Genomic DNA, 27,618 nt, shown 5'->3' on the forward strand with positions numbered 1-27,618 from the left:
CTATCAATGAACTGGACACATCCCATCTCCTAGCATTGTAGGACATTGTGTACACTGTGCCACAGGGGCCATTCCTGTTTAGAGAACCAGGGGTCTTTCTGCTTTCTAGATGTTAAATGCCCCCTGGCAATTGCTGAAGAAGAGCAAGGACACTGACCCTGGTTCACTGGTCAAATCTCCACAATGAAGATTTACCTGCAAGCTTTGAGCCACCAATCATGTATTACATAAAATGTCTCAAATGAATCATTCCAGACGTGTAGGTTACTAGACTGCCGTGATAAATGAATGAACTATGAAGGATGTACAAGGCTCCGCATTGATGTTTACCATTCACTAAACTCTCATCTGCTCAATTCATTTATTCAAGGTCTACAGATTCCTACAATGGTCAGGCTTAAACAGAAAGCCCTGAAATGTATTCACCTCTTTAGAAAATCATGCCACTGACACTACTGAAATGTAAAGCCCTGGTAAAATGTACAACATTAAAATAAATGAAAATATTGCAAATGGATCTTGAAGGTCATGCAAGGTCCATTTGCAAATTACTTGGAACAGAAAACAAACCCCACAGCAGCCAAACATATAGCTACTTTGCAAACATAGCTAAATTATCCAAGCCAGCAGTTTTGTTTAAAACTCTATCCAATCATATCAGTGTTGAATGGTGATGGCCATTGCTGGAATTCATTTAATTGAGTGCCTTGCTAATATCTGTCAGATTTTGTTCCGCAACACAGAGTCTCTGGAGTCCCAGGTGAAATGCATTTGAGAGATTAGGCTGCTGGTGCTTGGTGCTGCTGTAAATTCTATAGCATGAACTAAACTGTTAACTCTTTTTACTCCTCAGACAGGTGAAGAGGCTTATGTCTTGAAGAGCCTCTCCTTGTTCTCATTGCTGAAGAGCACTCCTAGAATGTCTTTCAGGATAAGAGAGAGCTCATGAATCTCTAATTGTTCCTTTGTTTCCTTAGTTTATAACGTACAGCTTGAGGGATTGACTATGTGCTCCACTGTACAGCTCCATCAATGTGAAAAGCACCAGCTTAGCAGTGCATGTAAAATCTAATAATACCGGATACAAAAGGAATTGACAGAGATGGTGGATTGTTTTGGGCTGTAATTATTTGCCAAGCAGGTTTGTAATTTTGGTAATTTGCTATGTGAAAGGTATTGTTGTTTCTGTTAATAACTCTATGGAGGGCTTTTTTTTCTCAATTTTGTATTGTGCTGCTGGTGAAATGGAGGATGCTCCACAAATGATCCTCGAATACTGTAGTTAATCAGAGAATGAACATCCACAAAAAGGAATTTTTAAACCTAAATGACTTTCCTTAGACCAAGCTCCACATTTGCTCAGCAATAATTTGGAAGACTGCAAAATGGCTCGTCTTTCTGTCGTTGGATTTGAATGAATGCAAGATAGATTTAAAAAAAAAAAAAAAAAAAGTCCAGTAAAAAGAATATGATCTGTAGAACTGTGACATAAAATGAAGTATATATTTTTCCTTATTCTCCTTGTGGTGATCTGAGATTACATCCTGCTGCAGGTGACAAGGTCCAAGGCAGGTAACCAGGGATGGTGATCAGTTTCTGGTCTCTGGCTATCACAATATTATTCAATTAGGGTGTGCCACGGGACAACCTGAGTGCTATTTTGTAGTTTACAGGAGTTGTGATTGCAGGTTGATTTGCAGAATGTCCAGTGAAACAAACTGAGAATTGTGCTCTTTTGCATTACACAGCACATGCTCCTTCACATTTTGCCAATCTCCATGGAAATAGAACCATATTCTGAGAGCGCATACTATGAATTAATAAAAAGAAAGAGCAATGTTTTTTAATAATAGATGCATTACAACTGTTGAGCTTCCTGAGTCCTCTTTAATCCCTCAACAAATTAAAAAAATAATAATAATTAATTCAAAAACATGAATAAACAAATTGTTTTTGTATTCTAGGCATTTTAGAAGTCAGATGTAATACATGACGGCATTCCAGGTTTAAACCATCATTGGTGTCTACAGTACTTTCATTATTAACAGAGAATGAAAACAAAATGGTGGTGTAAACCACAAGCAATATAAAACAACACCTCAGACACCTCATACTGTAACTCTTCACCTTGTACTGCATACTGTACAGTGACAATTAAATTTTACCTTTTTGCAAAATCAACGGTGAAAAACCCTTTTCATTTACCTGCCAAAGGAAAGCTGTTTTTCCCTGAGACAGCCAAGGTAGTTAATAACCTCCCCTTCTCCCCCTCAGCATCGCCCTTTCATTGTGACAAGTAATGAATATTCATTGGCAATTTGAATAAACGCAGCAAACTTGGGGAGAGAAACAGCAACAGCCGTTCCCTTACTGATGAAAGCCACGCTGCACATTAAACAGTGCGAGGAAGGAACCCGCCATACGTTATTCAAATCTTCAATAATATTGACTGTCACGTCAATGAAATACTAGGGAGGAGGGATGCACCAGGGATTGCTTTCAGGAGTAACAATAAATCCAAATAATGCCTGCTGTCAATTAAAACACGCTTTGTTTTAGTTCAGAATTGGCTCACAATACGTGACCTAAAACCTATAAATTCACAATCCCTTGGGGGGGTAATTTATCATTTTTATTTGCTTTTCTTTTTCTTTCCCCCTTTCTTTATCGTTCTCTCTGACGTTTTTTTCTGGAAATGAATCTAGTGTGGGGACTAATCTTTTTAACACCCTTCAGAAATGTCTCATTATAATACTTGCCTGCAACCTCCTGCTTTGCGAGGAAGATATTAAAACTTGATTGTGAAATGGAAGGTAACGACCAGGAGAATATACACAGTGATAACCTTGGAGCCAGCGGTTCCAATATCCCACCTGTGGAAGGCGACAGTAATCCAGCTACCTCTCATTAGCACCAGCAACGCTTGTGATGACATTACCACTCCCCTTTTCTTTTGCTCACGATCTTAAGGATCTCTTGGCTTGTATTTTATACATCAGTAAATGTTCCTTCTCCTTCCTGTTGCCCGGACAGCTTCACAGCACTGTAGCTCAGTTTCACTCCAATGACCAAGCTGCAACCAGCCATTTGACCTACCACACAGGAAGTGACGTGTTACTAGGAAGTTTGAGAAATAGAAGAGACATTCTATTAGAAATCCACCCATAGTGCAATGCTTTGGTAACATTTTAGATGCATCTTGCACTTTCATTCATGCCAGCCATAGTGGAGCACATGAGCTAACCAGTCTGTGGTGATGTCAGAATGAACTCCTCTTTAAGATATTGCTGTTTGGCGTAGGCCCGGACTGTATTTTAATATAATTGTGCTATTATATTTGTATAGGGAATTTCAACATTTCTCTTAATAGAGAAAATTCATCTGGATGTTTTTGCATGCTATTTAAAGCCCTATTGGTGTAAAGCTGACCTGTTTGTGTTGGGAGATGTTTGCTGTTTGCAGCATACTGTGTCCAGGGAGTTCTCAAGAGCTATTAGTGTACAATTAATGTGCATCTGAGTGCTTCTGCAATGTGATCATGTGCACTGAAGACTACGCTAAGCCTTTACTTGTCAGAGGCATTAGGAGGTGGACTGATCATTGCAGCCAGAAGTGAACCCAAACTCAATGAGCAGAGGGACAGGGGCAGTACAGTAAACCAACACGCTATCCATAGCTCTGCCTCGGACACCCGAAAGGCAGAATCCTTTATACTAATGGCCCTCCACAGACAAACTGAGCACAGATCTGTGTCTTTAGATCAGAGCTGTTTTTACAGGGCTGTGAAATACTGTACTATCGTTCAGACAGCTGTATCACAGATGTATCAATTAGGTACCAATATTGTTTATCTGAAATATGTATATATATATATATATATATATATATATATATATATATATATATATATATATATATAATATAACAACTGGAAAATATGGAAAGAAGCAACTTAACAATGGGAATGCAGAGCTGTAAAACATTAAACTTTGTTTTTGCCAAACACAGTATTCTACAAAAGTGTTGCTGTCTTATCCAGGATAGAAATATTTTTATTTACTGACTATTTGCATTTTCAGTGCTTAAGAAGTACAGAGGTATCTCTGGTCTTATTGTCACAACTTAAAGCTCAGCTTCACAAGCGATAAAGCACATAACATCAGTGATTTAATACACTCTCTGGGGGTTTCGTCTGCCTGTTTGAACCCTAGAAAGAATAGATTTAAGATCCTATGTATGGAGACTGTATTGTGTGTTTTACTGTCTATGAGGATGCATGTAATAAATGCACAGCTAGCTTTAAGTGTCTGGGTGAAAGGAGCATTGTAAAATGTAATGATGCAATAAAACATAGATGATTTATCAAAGTGATAATGAGTTGGAAGGAGACCATTTATCATTATTCATGGCCCCCCTAGCAGTTCATTTGACTAGAAGCTAAACAACTGGTAACCTCGGCACTGACTATTCCTTACTGTATTCCAATACCATTATGCAGTCTTTCCCTGTGTTTGCATGCACTCCGCAATACGGAGTTAGGAATATTGTGCTTCTCTATGTTTCCCCGGGTAAGATTATAGTAAATGACAGATCAGGAATCAGAATGGTTGTTGTCAAACATGTTTTAAAGTGGTCAGCTCAAAGCAAAAAAGAGTCAGTTCATTCAAGTAACAGATGTTACTTGGCAGGTGAAGTAGTTATTTCTAAAGAGATAACCCTATCATCAAAGACCAGGTCTACAGTCCATAGAGGAACTGAAAGCCAACATGCTAACTAAATATGACATTGATTTAACCACTTCAATACCCACGATTAAGCAACCATGAAATATTTTGCCACTTGCCATTCCTCTGCTGTATTAATCAAAGGTCTGACTTCTTGTCATGATCGTCAGTGTTTTAATCTTCACCAATTCAAAGAAACAATCTGTTAAGACAATGCCCTCCTTCAGTAGTATCCAGAGGCAAGCACATTAAAAGGTGTATGTCGTGCATGAAGTTCTAGTATGTTGTGACACCAAATCAGCAATATGAAAGGGTGCCACCAACACCCAAAGGAAATGATGTGCTGGAGCAGGCGATACATATAACGCAAAGACAGGTTTTTACAGATTACGTTGGTTGCTGCTATGTTTAATTGATTTTCTTGGATTGTATCTAATGTAACTCGCTGTCATTTTATATCCCTCACCCCATACTGACAACTTCTGACACCTTTGGCCCTGAAAGCGTGCAGACAGACGGTTTTCGACAGCTCATTTCTGTCACGCAGATGTAACCAGATGTTTTTCTATTTCTCTGAGTGGGTGGGGGCTTTTTCTTCAAGCAATTTCTTCCAGAGAAGGTAAGGATTTTTAGCGTAAGTTTCATTTCATGAAAAAAGCTGTTGTTTTCCACTTATGTAGATACGAGACTTAATGGAACAAACACATTTCTTTTAGATAAACTATATTATTTTCTATTTCAGTCATCACATCCTGGGGACTATCTAAAACAGGCCGCACCCCTGTGGCCTCAATACAGCTTTCCGAATAATGTCTATGTAAGAAGTGGATGTAAGAGGTGCTCAATGTCGTGTTTGTTACTCTTGCAGACAATGTGGCAGTAATTTTTACAGCATGTGATTAAAATTCCACACTTTCAATTAATCAATTATACAATTCAACAATGAATTTATTTACACCGTGGATGTGAAAAGGCCCCAGGCTGTTCCTTTGCACCTGAGCCAAGAAACACACACAAACGCACACATGCACACGCACACACACGTGCACTATACGTCTGAAAATACAGTAATTTGAAACAAGAGGAAGGGTGTTAGGGAAGGATAAGGTATTTAACAGTTCTTGGAATCTAGCATTACAAGAATGGGATTAAAGTCCACTGGAGTCTGGGAAGCTGTTCTCATTATGGAAATTACAATATAGACACTGAATGAAACCCGGTGCCTCTAAGACAGAATTAAAGAAATGACAGGTTCAAGGGTTTTTAACAATATTCATACATTTGCATTATTACAAAAATTGTAGGTTTTAGTACCTGATGCCATTTCCAATCAACTCTGGGCTCAGCTGCACCCCCTAGTCTCTGTAAGTCGCTTTGGATAAAAGTGTCCGCTAAATGACTAATTAATAATATTGTCTAGGATGGTTACCTACTTCTTGGTCAACATCTGAACCTAGATCCTACAAAGACGTGACCTACAAGTATCATCCTCATACTCTGCCCTTTCTGTCTCGTACAGATTCAGACACACTAAGTATGGTATACATACCAAAATGATGGTGTGCATTGTAGCTCTTATAAGCTCCCTCGCCTTTGCTGAGGGTTCATCAGCACCGCTCGAGTATCTGCATTCATGGATGATTGCTCCAGCCATGTATGCCTTCTCATTAAAATAGCAGTGGCAGCTTTCGTGTCACTGTATGCTGATTGAAGCTGTGACTCTGAAACATTCATGACCTCTTCAGTGACTGCACAGAAAGCTCCTGTCCCCCAGGGAGAAGGTTTAGTATGATGTTTCCTGATTTCTGGACCCCCCTGAGGTGCTGGTAATTGGCCATATAAACTAAACAGATGAAAACTTGTCACCGAGTGCAAAGTGTCATACAAATACGTTTATTTTTCTTCACTGATTCATGTGAGGGTAAGTAGCAAAATCTCAGTCCCTAAAAACATGTTCTCAAGAAATAGCAGACTCAAACAGACTGGAAATAGAGGGAATCATTTGTACAGGTTTCTTCTTCATGAGAACTGGTATGTTTATGATTTTGCGTGAATGTAGTACCAGGTTCTGGAAGGAGCTTTGCTATCAAACACTGAGACCATATTTCTGTCATCCTCTATAAATATTTCATAGGCATACTGTCGATGCAAATAATGGGATTCTTCTAAGATTATAATTTATTATTTGTTTATTTAGCAGACGCCTTTATCCAAGGCGACTTACAGAGACTAGGGTGTGTGAACTATGCATCAGCTGCAGAGTCACTTACAACTACGTCTCACCTGAAAGACGGAGCACAAGGAGGTTAAGTGACTTGCTCAGGGTCACACAATGAATCAGTGGCTGAGGTGGGAGTTGAACCGGGGACCTTCTGGTTACAAGGCTGTTTCTTTAACCACTGGACCACACAGCCTCCTAAGAGACTGAGTATACCAATTAAACTGGAAGTTAAAGAGTGCATGTCAATGCGCATCATGAATTCTCCATTTAATTGGTTATGGCAGACTAAAAACATGCATACTGCAGGTACCTAATGTGCAGACAGCAAGTGATATTCTCTTACAGGCATCAAAACATGACTGATTCAAATAAGAAATCAAAAGCAACGGCTCCAAACCCGCAGCTCTATTATTTTAAATTGCTGGTAAAATAAAATAGAGGCCTGAGTAAATCAACTTTACACAGAACACAGTTTACAGCTCAAGAGAATATACATTACGTACTGCAGGAACATTGCTTAGTGTCTTATCTGAGGGTGTACCAATCCTAACAGTCCTGGGTTATGTACCTTCTGCATGATATAACCCTTACCCTTTTCTGATACAATTGTGTACTTACATACATTGTACAAATAGATTTACACATTAAGTACATTGTAACTATGCATAATAACATTGTAATTATGTGTAAGTACACATATATTTACTACGTAGCTACTATGTAAATACACAGTAATTAGAGCCACAATGTAAAGTGCTACCTACAGTTCTATAAATATGATTTTATTCAGTAGTAAACAGCAAATTAAACAATTTAGCTAACACTCTCCAATACATTTAAAAAATGAAAAGTCTTTTTTTTCATCCAGTTTAGCAAACAAATTAGAATTTGTTCTCCATCAATTATGACTGTTGACAGGTTGATAAAGAAGGACTGGCGACTGCTGTGACAGTGACTGAGCACAGCCTAAAATCCTGCCAGCACTGTTAATTGATTCACTGCTTGAGTTAGCAAATAACACGTAAGTTCTCCTCCATTCTCGCTGGTGTTACTGTAAGTAAAAGTAAATCCAGCTTTGTTTGGATTCTGAATGCATGACATTTATTTTTCCACAAGCAAGTGAGGGGAAAAAAAAGTACTGAAATGTCAATATGCAGTAGTGGGTATTTTAACACACATTACATCTGCATGAATAATAATGTATTTATGGGACTTTAGTGAGTAACACTGCTTTAGTTTGCTATTCTCGCAGCTAACATACAATTAACTTACACTGCTTAAGCAAGACAAGTGGGCTGTATTGTATCTGTAGGAATAATTATGGCAAATGTGTTTTTACACTTAACCTATTTTTGTTTCGTCTTTAATTAATACCCATAGAATCTGTTAAGGAAAGTGACAGTGGAAAGAACGTGATAATGGATTTTACTTTGGTGTGAACTCTTGTCTTTAGTCAAAAATACTTTGCAAAACTATCTAATTCACTGTTCAGTTGAATAAAAGAAGAAGTAGCTTTTAAATGTAATGCACTTCCTCCCCAGGCATGGCTACAGTAGACCCCTGATATATATATTTTACTTTACAACCTTGTTCACAAGTGCATATCCGAATTCTGCATACTGCTCCTCATCAATGTCAGACTGCATGTCATCTCAGACATACTAAACCTGCGTAAGAGCTCCCAAAGGATCTACTTTGTGCAACATGGTTTTCAAGCATCTCACAATATGCAGTATGGCTTTGAATAAATGCAGGGAAACATAAGAGGGCGGCTGATGTTGTGATTTCCTTTAAAAAAAAAAAGACCACTTCAGCGCATTTCGGGTTCAGCGCACCGCACACAAAAAATAAAACATGCTGTTGACTGTCTAGTTATTTATTTTAAATACAGGGATGTATGCATTAAAAAAAAACAAAAAAACAGAGTGAAAATATAACCTCAAAGGGAGACTGTACAATCTTAATAAATCAGACCTCACAGGCTCTCCTCTCAAAGTGTTTTTTAAATTTTATTTCTGCAGACTGCAATTCACTACTGTTGTTTGAAAACAACACTAGATGTTGCAAAACTAGCAACACATATAATTTAGCATTTCTTGTTTTGTAACACTGGAGGGAGTTACAGACAACAGGTTTAGAACAGGCACCTGTATCTTCAAATAAAAGGTACAGTGAATTGACCCTGTCTCTTTGCTTTATTACCTTAGGCTTCATTTCCAGTGAGCCGCCAGGTAGTCTTGACGCATATCCAATATTATGGAAAGGGAGAGTACACTAACAACACTGCATCAATATCATATAGACTTACAGCAAAGAAATGATGGAGCCAAGCTGCTGATTACTAATTGTATTAACGTCAATAGGGTATAGGCATTACAATATCCTGGTTAGACTGCAATCTGAAACACAATGCTCATGGGATATCACCATCCATCAGGTCTCCAACAGTGTGTGTACCTGTGCAAGAGTATTTATCGGAGGAAGGTCTTATCTTCCCGGCCAAAACACTGTAACCAGTAACGACAGCCGCATTGCTCCAAAAACGTTTCTGCTTTTCTGTTATTCACGGTGCTTAATAACATACACAGAACTGTGTGTTGTGCAGGAAGATATGTGGATTTAAGCCCTGCTGTGTTTGTTGCAGCACAGTATTTGGCTTGGGTCAGTGATAGGGGGTTCTGGAAAAGAGCTTTGCGGAACGGGGGACTCGGAGATGCAGTGTGTTATCACCTGATAAAGGCATTAGTCTTCCACCTTTGGGCCACGTGCAGTCCAGGCGGACTTAACCAAGTCATTTCTGTCTAAAGTAGGCCAGCGGGATGTGAGCTAAGCTGGTTTCCACCCGGCTCTGAGCAGATAACATACACAACAAAAACTCTTAACTGTTGGATTCTAAATCAGTAGTCTGTCCTCGCACAGTATCTGGCTGCAAAGGAAAATCCACACTCAACTCTCTGGCACCATTAATTGCACCTTATTGGTCTCCTTACCATGTCACCAGTTCAGTTTCTTGTTATCCAAGACAACCCTAAAAACAATGATTGAACTGTAATTGAGGATTCGGAGAACATAAGTACTTTCTCTATTCTATGCAGCAAACAGTCTAAAAATAATCACACAGCAACCAGTTAGACATTCCTTCTAGTCTGATGAAATATTAATCAAGTTGTCTAAAAGGGATTCACAATGAGATCTGTTTTGTTTCGTTTTCCCAAATAGCCTCAGCACAACTGAGGAAGTAGTCCTTCTATCTAAAATCTTTAATTACAGCAGCTTTCGTACATTAATCAGCTGTCAGAAAAAAAAAAAATACTTATTAGCTCTATACGTATGTCATTAAAAAAAATTCTAACTTGTCTGAATTAGAACGTGACTGCCTGTTGAATTTTTAAAAGCAATTAAACAATTTTTGAGTCACAGTCTTTAAGAGTCATGTATAGGAACAACTAAAAAGAGAGGCAGGGGTTGTGGCCAAAACACCAGGAAGAAGGATTTCATACTGAATGTCTACACTGTAGTTCCAACAGGACAGTGCAGTACCACTGAAGCCTGCAGCTCCCTTAACACAATTTGCTGAGCTGTTGCTTGATTCAGCATTTCTAGGCATACTTGCCAAAAGGTTGAGGTGTTATCTTCCAAAATACAGATGAAAGAATGACCGAAGGAACTCAGGATGAGCAACTCTCTCTGAGAGTCATGCCCCATGAACATGTGCCTCATCTACCCCTTCATTTCCAGCCCCACCATCTGATTGAACCTGACCCATACCATTGTAGATGTTTTCCTGACTCTAGGTTTTACCTCGCTGTACTCTATTGTTTTTGAGCTGGGCGACTTCACACGGTGCACTAAATTAGATTAGCACGCATTACTTCTGCTCCCCGCAGCGTGAGCTTATCAGATTCTCAATGCAGTAATGTATCCTGCACCGACCCTCAGCCTTTTACAGCGTAGCAGTTGACTCTATCTTTAAATCAATGCACGTGTTACTACACATAACATGGCTTAACCTTTACAGAAGAATGCAAGGGTTCTCCTGCGAGTTTCAAAATGAAATGCCTCGAACCCTGTAAGCAGTGCCGATGCTGAGATTGACTTACCTCTTGGATTGTTGAGAGAAGCTTCAGATGCCTTTCCGCCATCCCCGCAATGGCTCTGGTCAAAGGGAAGGCACTGGTCACCAGTCCCTGCCACCACTTCGAAGTTCTTGGCAAGGTCCTTGGGTTCAGTGAGGGACTTGACCCTCAATATCTTTCTGCTGCTTGTATCGGACAGGTACAGGGATTCATTGACTGGGTCCACAGCCAAGTAGTACTTATGAGCTGGGCTGGTGCTGGATGTGCAACAGAAAAGTGGCAAATTAACATTTTGAGCCCACTTGTTTCTTAATCTTAGTCTTTGAAGACAGAAGAACCTAGTTACAAGGTCGGTTTTACAATGATCTCAGTACATTCAAATCCTGACATCTTCTATAAATTCTTGTTTTTTTCTTGTCTCACGGAGCGCTTTTGTATTATGGAAGCCTCCCTCAACACATTTACATTATTTCCAAAAATACTTAGGACTCATCTATAAATAAGTTTCTGCAGGGATCAATGTAATGCGAGTGCAAGCTGCCATCGATTGATCTGAAGTCATGTTTCCTTGAGGAGATTTTGACTTGCGATTGATACAAGGCTTGGAAGCCTCCATGTTGATTTACACATGCTAATTTGTAACTGGAGCTGAGTGGCTGAACATTAAAAGAAGCTTCAGAACTGATACTTCTCACAAAAACGTTTCAGCTCAGACAGTCTCACAATCTGAAGACGTCTAATTCTACACTGACACAGAATTCCCTGATCCATTGTCCAAAGACCTTGCCATACCCTAAAAATGAACCGCATGTAAACAGACGATTTTACATAAATCAGACAAGCACGTCGAAGGATTTGAAAATGGCAAAGGCTGCTGCATACAATCCAGATCGGCTCTTGTGAAAGTCTTGAGTGCAGAAGTATGAGTGGTGAACCTGTAACCTGATTGACAGCCTATATATGACTGAGTAAGGGTTTTGATAAATACCCCTTTTGCTCTGATGCCTCATTGAGTGGCTTAGTTCTGGGCTTTACGTCTCAGCAGTTGCCCAGCTATTTTATCTCCCATCATAAAATATGATGTTTTTAGTACTTCTTAGTATAAATATGGCAATCTGAGCGGTTTGCTAAAAGGATTCCTAAGTAATGGAGACTTATTATATGTATGGTATATAAGATACAGCATTGTTTTTGTGTTGGCTCCTCATACCACGTGGAAATATACAGTAGAGCCTTTATGGCTGATGGATCGTGTTGCAATGAAATACAATTGAGAAAAAAAACTATATTTTTTATTGATGTGCAACTGAAGTTGCTGTATGGATTGCATTACCATGCGCTTCATGTTCTCTGGTGGTTCACGGAAGCTATTAGGGAGCATTATCATTCATGTAAATGGATGCATACTTTCTGTTCATCAGTAAAAGAGCTATTCACATACCTGTGTCTTGTGTCTCTGTTTCTGAAGATCAGTGATGAATATAAGGGAAGAGGAAAAAAAAAGATATATATATTTAGGAATGTAGACCGCTGTAGACGGCAATATCAAAGAATGAAGTTAATTAGAACTCAAGAGGGGCAAGCAAATAGCAAATACAAAGGCATAAGGCTAAATCAAGAGATAACTTATTTATAGGAAAGAGAGCAGTTCAATTAGCGTTGCTCGCTGGTTTTATTGTTACAATTATTTTATTCCTCTAACTGTTTCTAAATGTATAAGCCATTCTTCCACAGTGAAAATCAAATACACACCATACCTCAGCTCTAAAATGGTGACAGCATAGCCAGATGGTAGTATCCTCCTGACGAAATTAAAGTCTCCGACATAGACACTGCTATCGGGGCCACAGGCCACCGCGATAGGAGCAAATAGCTTGCTGCCTTGGACAGGACCACTGCAGTTCGGGCAGGGAATACTGCGATGGTAGCCATCACCCATGACTGTGGTGATGACTGGAGGCTGCTGGGAAATGAAGACGTTCTCTCCGTTGCCTTTGTGCAAAATCCCTGGGAATTAAAAAGCACAAACGTATAAATAGTCAAACTAGAATGAACCAAGCCCCTTAATACTCTGACCATTATGTACGTCTAGAACTTAGCAATAGCATGTCATTAGTCTGCAAAGCCTGTGTGTCACAATGGTTTTAGAATAATAAAGTACCTGTGTGACAGGGTGGACGTGTGGTGACATCACGGCAGAAGCAGGAAGGACAACTGACACCAGGTACTGCAGTTCAAAAAGGCTTGCGCCGTTTTAATTCAACAAAAATAAATTAAAGGTTTAAACAGAAAAAAACACTGTGCTCAAAGAGCAAAAATAAAACATTCAAACAAAAGCACACTAAGGTCAGGATGAGCAACTGCCTTCACTGATCCACTCTGTTTAGTGCAGTATCAGAAACAGACGACTTCTGATGCTGAGGTACACATGATTCCAGAGATCAAGGGTGTCTCTCAGCAACAGCATTCGCTCATTATAGATATCCAATTGATCAGGACTTACCGCTCTGCAGGTTCAGGATGTGATGTTTGTCTAAAGACCACCCTCCCAGATTGGATGCATCCATCTCAAAGCCCTGCAAGAGGGCAGTCCTCTTCTCCCACACAATGAAGTCAGGGCATGCTTCATATTCATACCCGACTGACACTGAAAGATACAGAACCGTGAAGAGTGTTCAGCTGATCTGTGAGCCATGGGCGCTGCTTGACAATCAACACCAGCCTTGGAAACTGTTCAAAGCAATGAATAGTTTTAATATGTGGTTTTCCACATGCATCATTGATATTGTTATGGGTTAGGCTCCTGTTACCCATTTGTGATTGCAAAGGTTGCATCTACACACGCACAGCACTACGGAGTGATCAATTATTAGGTGAAACAATTAGATACTGAAGCTCATCTTCGTCATCCTGAGGTTTTTGACTGCATAACAACATTCACTTTTGCTTTGTTTTTTTCTAACAAAGAGCAAGTTGAACTCAGCGACGTACCTATTGCTTCGGTCAGGCCGGACACCTTCTGCCCATAGATATCGGTCTTGTTCCAGGCGAAGGTGAAGGTCAGGTTGGGGGTGGCTGGGAACCATCTCTGGAGAAGGCGTCCCTCAATGGCAGCTGTCAGATGCACCTTGGTGAGCCCCGTAGGCACCAGCGAGTGTGTGAGGATAATCCTCAGCAGGGATTTGTAGCCAGGGGTGCGAGTGCTCAGGTAGCTGAGCTTCACAAAGCTGCCAGGGATGGTGATCTCCTCTTGTACAGCCTGCAAGGTACAAAGAGTTCATCCATTTCAACAGTTTTAAAGGAAAGCATAGGGCGAATATTTGTTCTTTGCTCTCAGCATTAAGCAGTTAACATGTATGTTCCTCTAGCTAACAAACACTTTGGTCAGATACGCGTGACTGTAGTTACTACAGTAATCGATATTTAACTGGTCACTACATAAAGATACAGAGAGTATAAAATCAATATCAAACAAAACCATTTCTTTAGTCATTTATTTTCTTCTCCTGAGAGGAGTTCAGGCAGATTTAGATTGGGGGCCCAAATCCAGGTTCATCCTTATTGATTCATTTCAAACGTTAATGTGATTCCAGTAGCAGTGGCATTACACCCTGTCAGTGAGAAAAGCGCACCAGAATAATCGGATACCTCCCTGTCCTCCCGGTATAACTCCTCTTTTATTACTGTCAAGGCATTTCCCTCACTTCAACCAGCACAATATCCCTGTAGAGCTCACCTCAAAGTGCAAAATACGGAATATTAACCTGATGTTAAAGGCTCTTTTCAAGACAATCACAAGTGTGAAATTATTTTACTGAAGTATGCGCTAAGTGAAAATTGAAATTCTTCTTTATAACGAAGGGTGAAAATACAAAACACTTGTTCCGTTTAAAAAAATAATAATTACACAATGATTTAGTACAAGACTCGACAGTACATGACATATACCATACTAATTACAAGTATTCCAAGGAGATTCACAGGCGAAAAGCTGCTCTGCAGAGTAAATACAAGCCTGATCAGAAAATATATGCCTTAATGTTATCCGCCTTGCAATCGACTTTTTAATCAAGAAGAAGGTTTGACAAGAACACTCTTGTTTACTGGTGTGACAGGGCGGAGAAAGGGATGACAAGAACACTCTTGTTTACTGGTGTGACAGGGCGGAGGCTGGGAGCGGAACTGTGGCCACGCACACCATAAGCGGGTGTCTTAACCTCTATCACAAAGAGCCAGGCTCGTCTGCATTCGTGGTAATAGAGATTTTGACCTCATCGCATCCCACGACAGGGTCTTCAAATACACTGGTCTAAATCTACCTGTGGATAAGTACAATAGGAGTAAGCAGCACACTCGAGCATAAGGTACAAAGAGTACAAAGAGTTTTTGTTAGCATGGAAACCGTTTTTCAAGTTGCCTACTCATGCATTACTATTACATACATGTGAACAGGTATGATTACAGTGCTGATCATACTTCAGGTCAAATCACAGTTTAGATTGAAAGTGAACGAGTCAAATGAGATGTGGTCTTAAGAAGCTTTGACTATGTTGATAAATATGCATTACCTGCAGTTCAGGGACAGCTGGGCCTCTTTCAGAACAGGATCCTGCAAATATGGTCAGCGGGGAAGGCAGAACGATTGGGTAGGGGCTGATGAAGTTGCTAACATCACAAGTCAGCTCTGCAGTCTCCACTCTCGTCATGATGACCTTGTCCACCACAACAAACTGGTTCCATGGCAACCAGAGCGTCCGTCTTTCCGTGATGAAGGGAGCGCGCTCAAAAATCAGGGTGACGGAAATCCCTCCAACAGCCACCAGATCGAAACTAAGAGAACCAAGATGTATATACAGGTTTTCATCTGATAATAAAGCACACATGGCTAACTACAGACTTAACAACTGAGCAGGTGTTTTACTTGAAGAAGAGTATGAAAGCCGTTTCAATCTGAAATCTGGGTCTGTTCAATACATAAAGTCTCTCCACTACAATGTCTGTAGTCCAGAAGTTCATAATCCATGATCTTCTTTTTGACAATCAAGGAGACTGGGAAAAGAATTGATGAATGTTACAAATGTGTTGATAGTTTATTCTTGGCAGAAAATACAACTGCAGATGGTGGTGCTGACCATGAATAAGATATCAATGCCCCCTGGGTTCGAAACAGTGGAACTACTATCAAATCAAGTAAATGCCAAACTGCTTATCAACAGCGCACAACAAAAAACAGCCATTAGACTGAGCGTGAGCATTGAGGGCCCTCTGTTCTTTACTTGTCTGGTTTTATCTGAAAATCATTTTTGGCAGCATCATACCAATAATGTTGTCAGGAAACAATGAAAACAGATGATAGTCATCATTGGATAAATGCACCAGCGCTGCAGGAAGCAGTTCCCATGGTGCACAATTCTGGTTTCCAAACATCCTTGCCATCAAGCCATACTCAACGCCAAACACATGCCCAAATATTTTCCATTACTATACTTAGTACTCAATTTGGTTCACACAATAAGATGCTTTTACAATTACTGGAATATTCTTTCAGAGGTTATAAACAGTGCACCATATATGTCTAAATGGGGTAGTCTGTCTTAAGTAATGGAATAAAAAAAAATAAAAAAACATGCTAGAATATCTCATCACACAGCTGACAAAATAGATAAACAAATCTCTCTGTCCCCTGCATAACTGATTGTCTTTAAAGTGTGGTTTACTGTCAGCTTTGACTGCGTCTTTAATTGTTCCATGCACTGTCAATCAATCAATCAATCAATCAATCAATCAATCAATCAATCAAATTTATTTTGTATAGCACCTTTCATGCCAAGGCATCCCAAAGCGCAAAATTGCAAATATGCAAATTGCTGCTGAATAAAACGTATATCAGCTATCATATTTATATATCGCAAAAAACAAACAGCTTCCGTTTAGACCTACTGCTGGAATCACATAAATAGTTTACTTCTTCAAAATGAGTCTCTCACAGACTAAACAAAAAGAAATACTCGATTTGGTTGCAGTCTGAATTAAGGATGAAGGACAACTTCCTGATTTCATTGAAGGGCATGTAATGTGCAGGCTCACAAGCCAGACATCCCACTTCTTATTAATCCAATAACTAAGTAGGGAGGGGTTTATCAGAGTGTGCAATGGGGCTGGAAGGATAAGAGGGAGATAGAGAGCGTCCCTCCTACCTGCCGTCCTGTCGGCTGATGGTGTATCCATAATCAGCATGGCGGAGGAAGCTGACATTGACGCCAACCAGGGGAGTCCCGTCCACAGCGACCACCTGACCACGGATCACACAGGCTCGGCTACAGACAATCGAGAAGGTTACAGTAATAAATAAACCGTTATATTATTAATAATAATAATACTGTTGGCCCTATTCACTAAGCTTTTCAAAGACAAATCGTCCCTGACTGTCGTCAGCTTCTTCAGCAAAAGTTTAGAAAACTTCCATGAGTATCAAACTGAGTAATACATGGAATGAGTTTGAGTTTTGTGAATAGGGTCTTACATATCTGAAGTAGAATAGTATGTGAGAGGCAGAACACCAACGATGGTTAATGTAAGAAGATGCTTAACTTTAAATCACACACAATAATGAATCACATGCAGCACTTCAAGGGTCCCACAAAAGACTTCTGGGAAATCTTGGAATGGCATCTACAGTATGTATATTTTACTAGATATGGGATTTTGTTTTTAAAGTCAATTTTTTCTGACTAAAATACAGTTTGACACTCACAATTTTATTTGATTAATGAAAATAGATTCTGGAAACAAAAAAACCAAACATTGCTTATATGACTTATGAGTCTGCGCTTAATTCAGTGCAGCTGAGCGGTTTCAGCATGAACAGAACACCTTGCGGTTAGACCAATAACAAGCAGAAATGAGTCATTATACCTGGGAAATGATACCTGGGAATAGATCCCTCAGAGCAGAAATTATTATTATTGTTCTTCTAGCTCATTGTATGGGTTCATGGTGTTAAACTAAGGCTGAAGCCAAGCGGTGGATCATGGATGGGAGATGCCTGTATGTCTCTATTCAAATACCACATGGTCTGTCTTACACAAGGCATAGACCATACCCTTAACAAGGGTCACGTAACACCCCATAACGGGCCACCTATTCCATACGTGATGATCTCATTGAATCAGTGGAGGCACTTCACTAGCAGGCACTGACTGAAGCGATTGACAGGATAGTTTCTAATGTGAAGTCAATCTTACAGAAAGAAATCATTCATACATACTTATAGTGGGCAGAATTCAAATGTGACTGGACCCCACACCGGCACTTAAATAGGACTACTGCTATGACTACTACGACTACTACTACAACTAATAATAATAATAATAATAATAAAACACAACAGTGAAATAAAAAGTGACGCACATAATAATAATACATCTGTCAACATCACTTATCAGTGATCCGCTGGCAGTGAGATGGTTGTCTTATAGGGAGATAGGGGGGTTTGTAACCTGTGGCTCCTTCAATGAAACACACCTGTTGTCAAAGGGGACGTCCCCGGGGAGGACGTGCGTGCTGTCCCTGCCGATGAGGAATCGGGTTCTCTGGAAGAACAGCCGTGGGGGGAGCTGGGAGAAGGGCGGCTGGCTCTGCTGGATGAGGTCGAGGGGGTCAGGGGAGCCCTGACAGAGAGGCCCGCTGTAACAGCTGGTCTGCTGGCAGCAATCAGGATCAACACAGTCCATCAGACCATCTGAAAACAAACAGACAGGGTCAGCGCGGGCAGTTTACAGAGGGACCATCTACAGGAGCCTAGCAACTACAGCTAATGAGACTCTCCCCTACATGTATACTGTATCTAGTCTCCTTCGCTATTTCTTGGCTTTAAATTGCCAGCAGTTGGAACAGAAACTGTGCAATTAGAAAGCATGCATTTTTAAACCCAGCGGATTGTCTCGTGTGACCTGTTCCACATATAAGATCAACCACTAAGACTTCATCTATTCCTCTTTTTCTTTCTCTACTGATTTGATGAATAAATAACGAAACAAATAATGAAACCAAATCTTCAGCAGTATGAAATGTAATGTACAACTTTGGAAATTATGATGATGTTTCCAAGAGGCCTGCCACATTCCAATGACTTTGTTTCTGCTGGAATGCAATGTTTTTTGTGATGTTGAAAAAGATAACCTTACGCTCCTAATCCAACATCCAATTACTTTTTTACAACACCAATGAGTTCGTAATTCAGCAGAGACCCATACTTAATGGTAACTATGCCCGTAGGGTTTTGGCTTGTTTGTTAAGATTGCAATGAGTGAAAATTAGGACTTTATCATGTGCTGAATAACCAGATTTGAGGTCAAAGCTGCCAGGGGACAAAGACCAATTATAACTTAGCCAGACGAGATGTATTTACATTTCTGTAAACTTTATTGTGGGCCCCGTAAGAAAACTTATGGAAGCGCTAATGGGTTCTCCAGACGTTCTTCCATCTTTGTATTTTTACTCAGAACCTCTGAATTCATGTCCACCTGCACCTTTGTCATTATTTAGAACCACAAGGGGGGGCTTACCCAGCACGCAAACGCTCAGTTGAAGAAGCCAGGGCATTCAGATTGATCGCTACAGCTGAGAAATCTACTGATCAAAAATGAACGAGCACTCGGTAAAAGGTTTTTGCCTTGCAGCAAGGTTTTGAATTCCATCCCAAGCTCCCCATGCTTGGAAAGCATTTACAAGGAAACAGCTGTACTCTTCCATGTGACAAATCAACCAGGGTGACCATTAGCCCTGAATTCTGCTCTTTTGACTTAGGCTAAATAATTTCTAGTTGGCAGGCATGGATTTCCAACTCTATCAAGTATTTCTTCCAAAATCCTACTTGCGTTCATTCAGGCAGCCTTTTGTTTTTTTCTTCAAAATACAACAGCAGAGACTCTGAGAGCCAAGGGTTTCAGCAGAATGCTTAAGACAGCACTTTCAAAATAATAAGAATTATACTGAAATATTGCATTCTAAGCGTTTATCTGTGGGGAAAGTGTATCAGTGTACACAACAAACACTCAAAAACAAAAAAAATAATAATAATAAAAACACGGACAAGAGGAAAATGAGAAAATAAAGATGAGTAAAGGAAAGCTGTGTGAAGCACTCCCTGACAGAATCACTTTCCTTGATAGCAGCAGTGATTAAAGACCTTCATCTGCAGCTCTCTGCGTCATAAGATTGACTTCCCCTTCTTCCACAAGCTCTTCACTGAGAAGTGGGGGTAGTTAGGGCTTTTGTCAGCTGTGGTACCAAAATGCAGGCTTGCAATGCATCTCGAAAATGATAAATAGTCTATTCAAACGACTTCTGCCACTGTTTATACAACAACCAAAAAAAAGTGCTGTGGCCTTGTTTCAAAAGGAATGTTAACTTATTCTTCTTGAATCGAGTCGAGAATAACTGTTTAGTTTAGTAATCTGTTATATGTGGCTATATATAATCTATCCACGTTATTAATGATATGCTATTAACTGAGATGTGTACTAGAAATGCTAGTTACATGAACGAGCACTCTTCAGTAATATAAAAACACCTCTAAGACAAGCTTTTTATGGAATGAAGTAAACATCTTAGATTTGAACAAGATATCTTACTGGAATTCTCAAAGAAAACCTACTGATTCTGGTATATATAATTACATTTTTTACAGATTTGACAAAGAAATAGGGCAATCATGCCACAAAATGTTTTAACCTATAATTTTGGCTTTGAACGGTCATAAAAAGAGAACCAGTCAGCACTTTGAAAAAACTATAAAAAACACACATAATTAGTCAGGTACACAGTACTTAAACCACCATGAAAAACTGGGTTTTACAGATTATAGTATAATGTTCAATTATTGGAACGGTTTGTTTTATTACATTTCTGTTAATATCAATTAAAGTAAACAATATGATAATTGCCTGTTGTTTTCATAAACGCCCTGGCCATGTTAAGTACCACATTAGATAGAGTAATTACAGCTCACACTCCACAAGACAATTTGAAAGGATACAAGATTTTACAGAATTATGTATTATTTAAAAAGTACACATGTTTTTGAATTGCTGCAATTTACGTCTTAGTAAAATTGCTACTGTAGGAAAGAAAGAGCTCATTTGCAGTTCTGTGCTGGCTTCTAGTGACTTCAGTATGCATTATAAATGCACCAGTGTCCTGTCCATTGTAGGTGAACTGCAAGATGTTTTGTGACAGCTGTACTTGATGATTACTCAGACATCCTTTTATGTCAAGCTATTTTTGCTTTTGTTTTTTTTCTCCAGTCCAAAAACAGTTATTCAAGCAGGGAATACAAATACCTAATGCATTAACCTCCATGGACAAAAGGTCTGTGAAAATGGAAAGGCATTGAAAACCTTTTCTAGTGCAGCACCAACTTTATTACCAAATGTACAGTAGAAAATATTAAAAAAAAAACCAACAACTCAGGATTAAATGTGTAACATGGGCACAAATCACATACCTAACCACATCTACAACAACTAACCCATACTGTCATTCATTCATGGCACTCATCTATATTTCTATAAGAAATCTGTGATCTTGTGGGTAGTGGTCTGCTCGACTCTGAGATGACTTCCTACCCTGTTTAAGATGGAAGACCAGGACAAGGGGCAACTGCAACCGTTTAACTAATGCAGCGCAATCCCACTGCAGCCACCAATATAATTATCTTTATAAACATTTGGCTCTAAAGAGGGACAGGAAGGGACAGATAGCGAGTGAGATGGCCTTTATAACAAGTTTGGTCAAAGGGACCCACAATTTTAATTTCTCCAGCCCTGATTGAAAATAATGAAACCAAGGGAACTACAATGGCACTCAAAGAGGCTGTGCTGCAGTGTACCTCCATCATTGTCCACGCTGTCATCACACACCATCTCCATGATGATATTACATCCCGTGCCACTCCAGCCTGTCTGGCATACACAGTGCCAGCCGTTCTGGTCTAGGGTGCACCTCCCATTACCATTGCACAGACCTGGGCAGCCATCTGAGAGGGGAGTTAGAAAAGAACAGCATTTTAAATAAGAGATGGGACACAGGCAACAGCAGATTTAACTTTTTGGGGAACAATAAGTGTAGTTATTTTTAAAATTTATTTTACTGAAAACAATTGTTTTTTTGCAAGGTGCATTATCATTTAACCTTGTATATGAGGTATCGTGAATGCTGAGCAAAGCATTGCTTAGCTATGCTTATATTAAAAACTGCGAGTTTCTGTGCTGTTACACACAAGTACATTGTTAATCATCTGACACAACCCTTTTAGATTTTTTTCTTAACTGTATGCATTTATGTATATACAATGGGAAATAATGAAAGGTTTAAATCCTGCCAAGATGCAGAAATGAAGCATTGACAATGGAGCTGTTATTAAAGCAAAATACTTTTCAATTGCAGTTAATGGTGTTAGTAGGTGTTCTTTTTTGCATTTCTTTTTTGTGCCAAACAATAGATATACATGGGAATAGGAGAATTCAAGCTTCAAGTACAAAATAACCTTGAATTTTCAATCAAGACTGCACCATCTACCTCGGCTCTTTAAACACTGCAATTGAAAAATAAACCGTTTTCTGCAAATATTTAACAAAGCAAAGCAGTGAATGTTACAGTGTACCGAAGGTTGCTACTGCAAACAAACAATAAAAAACATACCTTTAACAATAACATCCAAGTATTGAGCTGCCAGGGAAAGAGGATGTAAAGATGTTAGCAGAGTCTTTATTGAGATGGGAGGTTAGTGCCACAATGGAAGGAAGTTATACAAATAATTCAAATTGCATCTAGATATGGAAAGCTGGATCAAAACGAAAAACGATTTATCGTCTTTCCCTGAATATCCAATGGGTAACAACATCTATACTGTATATAGCCAACATTTACTGGCAATGGACTAAACTGTTTGTATTTTTGGCTAAAAGAGCTTTACTGATTACCAGGGATTTCTTACACAGCCATAAATCAATAAATACATTAATGAATAAAACCCAGTAGCAACATGCTGCATTGTGAGTGTACTTGCTTCTACCTAAGACCAGCGGTCCAGATAAGTTACGTATCTGCAGTTTTTACACGTTAAAAAATCCAAAATCCGCACTAAATTTTGGTTGAATGCGTACAAATACGCATAGCAATTTTGCAAAGCTTGTCAGCCTCCGCTCCCGCCTCCCCTAAAACTTCCACTAACAACTACATCTCCCAGAATACAATGTCTTCAGTTACTAGGAAACTGTACACAAGAATAACAACCCAACAAACATTATCCAATCACTGGCTAGCCCTGTTGCCTTTGCAGCCAATCACAGTAAGAACAAGAAAAAAATCGAAGCTACACAGGGTGAAGAGTGAATCATCAGAGGCAACCACTGAAAAAAGGTGCCTACAATATAAAACAGTTTTATAACTTATTAATGCATTTCCTTATTTTATTTATCTGTATGGCTTTATATTGAAGTTTTAACATGTTCACTGAGTGTAAGTAACGTAAAAAATGTGCTGAGCCGATAAAGAACCTTGTAGAACATACGCATGGTTGTACAGTGGTTCAAAGTAACATTGCAGTTAAAATGGAAGGCTCTTTTTCAATGCCTACTCCATTACCATTGAAGATTGTTCAGCATTGAGATTACTCATTACTTCAAGGTCATGTTGCATTTTCCCCCCTAAATTTTACTCTCTCAGTGTTAAAATTAGAGGGTAAATTACTCCCAGACCCAAAACCTTATCTGGAGCGCTGCCTAAGACTATATATGACCTTTGCAGTCTTTTTAAACCGATTTAAAACCTTTTATGGGACACTTCTAAAGAGAGATATTGCGGTGCTTCATGAGACACATATGGCTCAAGAGCCAATCATTGGACAGACCTGCACCTGCTTTAACTTATGAGTCTGTCTTTTAAACGTCCTATTGGTGACAGGCTAGACAGCAATGCTTTGGGGATCCGACAGTGCTGATGAAACGTTGGCAGTTTCACAACATGAAGTAATTAAAACGAAAGTTTCACTGACAGCAGACCTGTGGGAGGAAAGGAGATCCATCACAAACATTTATCCCCTCGATTATATTATTTAAAGTGAAAAATAACTTTTTCATTCATGACAATCTGTTTAACAGTCTTATCGGCTGACTGCACACACACAGTACTTTGAGCTGAGATACAAAGTATGTGAACTAAGTTGAAAGCTGGAAAACTACAAATATTATCTGCAATTTAGGGTCAATACCTTGCTGGAAATAATCCGCACATCAAATGGAAGCTTAAAGATAATGCCCTCTGTGACACCAGACAATGCATTCCAGTCATAATGTGATGTTAATAACCATGACTTCAGATGCTATTGCATATTATACTACAAGCAAACACCCATTATTGTAATGAAGCAGATATCATTTTGTAGTTTCTTTGACTACATGATGTTAAATAAAAGATCTAAATTATGTTCATATATCTAAATATATCTATATCTATATCTATATCTATATATACATATATATATATATATATATATAGAGATATATTTAGATCTATATATATATGTATATATTTTTTTATAAAAGTGTGTCTCAATCCTAAAATTGTAAGTGGTCATAGCTGTACTCTTTCCAGACCCTTAAGTTACACGTTGGCTGTTGAGGAGTAAGTACCCAGTCCTGTATACAAAGCAGAGTGTTAGCTGCTTACCGATGGCGCAGTGCTCCCCCTCCCAGCCAGGGCTGCACTCACACTTGCCATCCTTGCACTGCCCGTGATCGACGCAGCGTGGGTGGCACGTACGCTGACTGCAGGCGGAACCTTCCCAACCTTCCTCACACCGGCACTCCCCGCCAGTGCAGACGCCATGGCTGCCACAGTGCACAGGGCACAACTCTGTGGACAAGGGAATAATGTACACAAAGTGATTCATAAAGAATCATTCATAAAGAACTAAAGCTGAGGGAACACAAAGCTGCTTTTTCAGGAACAGTGGCTTAAAACCTGGTTCCAGGAGACCAGGAGACCTGGCAACTTTGCTGTATCAAACCCCAAGTCTCCCCTGGTGTGCCATGCGGTGGTGTGAAACCTAGTCTCCTGAAAGCAAGTTCCAAGCCACAGTGTCTTCGTCTTCCCTCAGCTTAAGGCTGCCATCTGATCTCAAAATAACTATTATGACAGGCTTTATATTTCATGCATTTTTAAACGGCAAATAAATCCATATTGAGCCCTCTTCATAAAGTTTAGTTTTTTATAGAAGGCTTTTTTTTTAAACCGTGTTTTAATGGATTAAATAATGTTTATACTTGTTAAACAGATATGAGACTTTATTGCATCTTTTAAAAAAAAAGAACTTTCTTCAAATATGTACAACTTTGTGACTGGGCTCCAATATAGAGAGGTTTAAGATGGGTGGAGAGCAGCATACTTTGGCTTTCTTATTAACACAAGTATCTATAAAACCATATCTAGAAATCCATCACAGTTAACCGTAGGTGGTGTTTTCTTATATTCTGACATTTGAAGTTATATTAAAAAATGTTAAATGAATATTAAAGTAAATACTATTTTTCCAGTTCATTTTTTTAAAGAGCCTTGGGTACATAACTGTGAGCTAAACAGCTCATATTCTGAGTCTGAAAATGGAATCCTGTTATTAATATTTTTGTCATATTCAAAGTTTTGATGCTCTGATTTGTATTAATATAAAATGAATAATTTCCATAAAGATTGGAAGCACACATTATCCGGCAGTGGCCTATCAGCTGGTAAAAAGCAATGCTGGAGGCAGTCATGGGCTACCTATTCAAGTGCAATGAAATGGTATTTCAATTTAATTATACATCCCTTCTAATAACCGCATTCAAATTGCACCCGATCTCTGCAACTTTTTAAAAATGACATTACTGCAGAAGTACCGAAACAAGACTCTGCTGTCTACCATTTTGCTTAAACTGATGTGATGAATATTTTCCCAGCAAGATGATGTTTGAAAAAGGCCATTATGAAACTCACCCAGTAAAAAAAAAAAAAAACACTTGATTTAAATCCGCTTTTTATTCACCGAAGAGATTTTAAATCCTAAAATGCACCAATATAAAAACAGGGGCAGATTGATATGAAAGCTCTGGCCAGCTTAACCCCGAATATCAGCGGCACGTGTTAAAGTTCTGTGAGCAGAAAGGCGTACCAAAATCAATTCCCTGTATAAACTGCTTTTTATTTATAAGCTCCTGGAGGATGATAACATACACAGTATAAAACAGCAAGAACACATTCCATGGTAAAAAGGTGTTTCTAACTCAGACATTTCTTTAAGAAATCCTGAGAGCTTCTGGGATTTAGACATTCATGAACAAGAGCACACAGCATGTATTCTGCATTATGAATCACCCATCATAGAGCAAATATCCGTTCTTAACAGTAAAAGTTCAGTGTTCTAGTCATAATGCATTCATTTCTAGTTTTAAGAATGTTATTGATTGTAATGTGGTACAAAAATGTATTTTTGGGAAAATACATTGATTGATGCATTTTTTTTATGAGCCAACACTGTTAATGGCAAAAACACCATGCTGGGAACCAAGGCACATGGAGAAAAAATGTTTTATATGTATCAGTCAGCCATGTCTCACAGTTAAAACAAAACAAAAAAAAGGTAATGTAAATAAAGGAATATTTAAATATTACAGTGTACATGTGTTTGGCAGTGGTTTTATTTTATTTGAATTTATTATTATTTTTTAGAAACCACTGGGTTCAGATAAAAGACGTATTTATTTACTGTCTATATCATAGTATGAATGCTGAAAATACTGCATAACAAATACCACAAGACACAGAAAGTAAACGTATTTGAGGGATCTGGGTTGGGTTACAAAATGACTCCATGTACACTAGGACAGTCTGGGACAGTTCAGGCTTTTCAAATCACATCGCAATGCATTCTGGTATGTTTGACCTGCCTCAGGTATGCTTGGCAGCAGGACTACACTTACCAGAATGCATTGGGGTATCAGATGAAAAGCCTGAACAGTCCCAGTGTACATGGACTCATATGGTAACCCTAGATATGGGGATGCTTTTGAAATATCGCTTCAAAATCATACCAATATTTTTGTATTTATAACTGAAGTAGTTTTTCCTTTCAGGGTTTCCGCCACCATTTGTTTTCATTTTTCTGACATGTTGCTCAATATAATATGAGCTATCGAGTTTTGTTCTCACAAGAGCTAACACCAAAATGAATGATCCTTCTGCGGGTTCGATTCAACAGTCATTAGCAAGACGAGGAGCAGATCAGTTTTGTAGGGCTTGCAAGCTTATGATACATTGTGTCTTTTCAGCACTCCGCAGTCAGAGATCCATTGTTTAAATATGCTACCTTTGTCACTGAAATGAACTGAGAAAAAAAACCTCAAGAAAAACATACATGGTAGTCAAAGGCCTGCAGTGCGCATATATACAAATCTGATTGGTATCAGTATATTCAATGGAACCTGGCCATGGACGATTATCATCCCCTTTGTATGGGCCAGTAAGTACTTACTAGCTCACTAGCAGGCATTTATCAAGG

General features: G+C 39.1%; 1 protein-coding gene across 4 annotated transcripts in view; it reads right to left on the reverse strand.

Annotated features, from left to right (window-relative positions):
- Positions 1-27,618, reverse strand: part of LOC117430552 (teneurin-1-like) — a 162,407-nt gene that overhangs the window by 22,813 nt on the left and 111,976 nt on the right. For all 4 annotated transcript variants that reach the window (XM_059001084.1, XM_059001085.1, XM_059001086.1 and 1 more), the window contains exons 12-22: positions 24,753-24,938; positions 22,725-22,751; positions 21,913-22,059; positions 18,546-18,762; positions 17,219-17,338; positions 15,590-15,851; positions 14,013-14,280; positions 13,525-13,668; positions 12,779-13,028; positions 12,463-12,483; positions 11,046-11,278 (exon numbers count right to left, since the gene is read on the reverse strand). In XM_059001084.1, the coding sequence (XP_058857067.1) occupies positions 11,046-11,278; positions 12,463-12,483; positions 12,779-13,028; positions 13,525-13,668; positions 14,013-14,280; positions 15,590-15,851; positions 17,219-17,338; positions 18,546-18,762; positions 21,913-22,059; positions 22,725-22,751; positions 24,753-24,938 (1,875 nt within the window). The remainder of the gene's footprint in view (positions 1-11,045; positions 11,279-12,462; positions 12,484-12,778; positions 13,029-13,524; positions 13,669-14,012; positions 14,281-15,589; positions 15,852-17,218; positions 17,339-18,545; positions 18,763-21,912; positions 22,060-22,724; positions 22,752-24,752; positions 24,939-27,618) is intronic.

Source organism: Acipenser ruthenus, chromosome 26 (genome assembly GCF_902713425.1).
Source record: "Acipenser ruthenus chromosome 26, fAciRut3.2 maternal haplotype, whole genome shotgun sequence".
NCBI lineage: Eukaryota > Metazoa > Chordata > Actinopteri > Acipenseriformes > Acipenseridae > Acipenser > Acipenser ruthenus.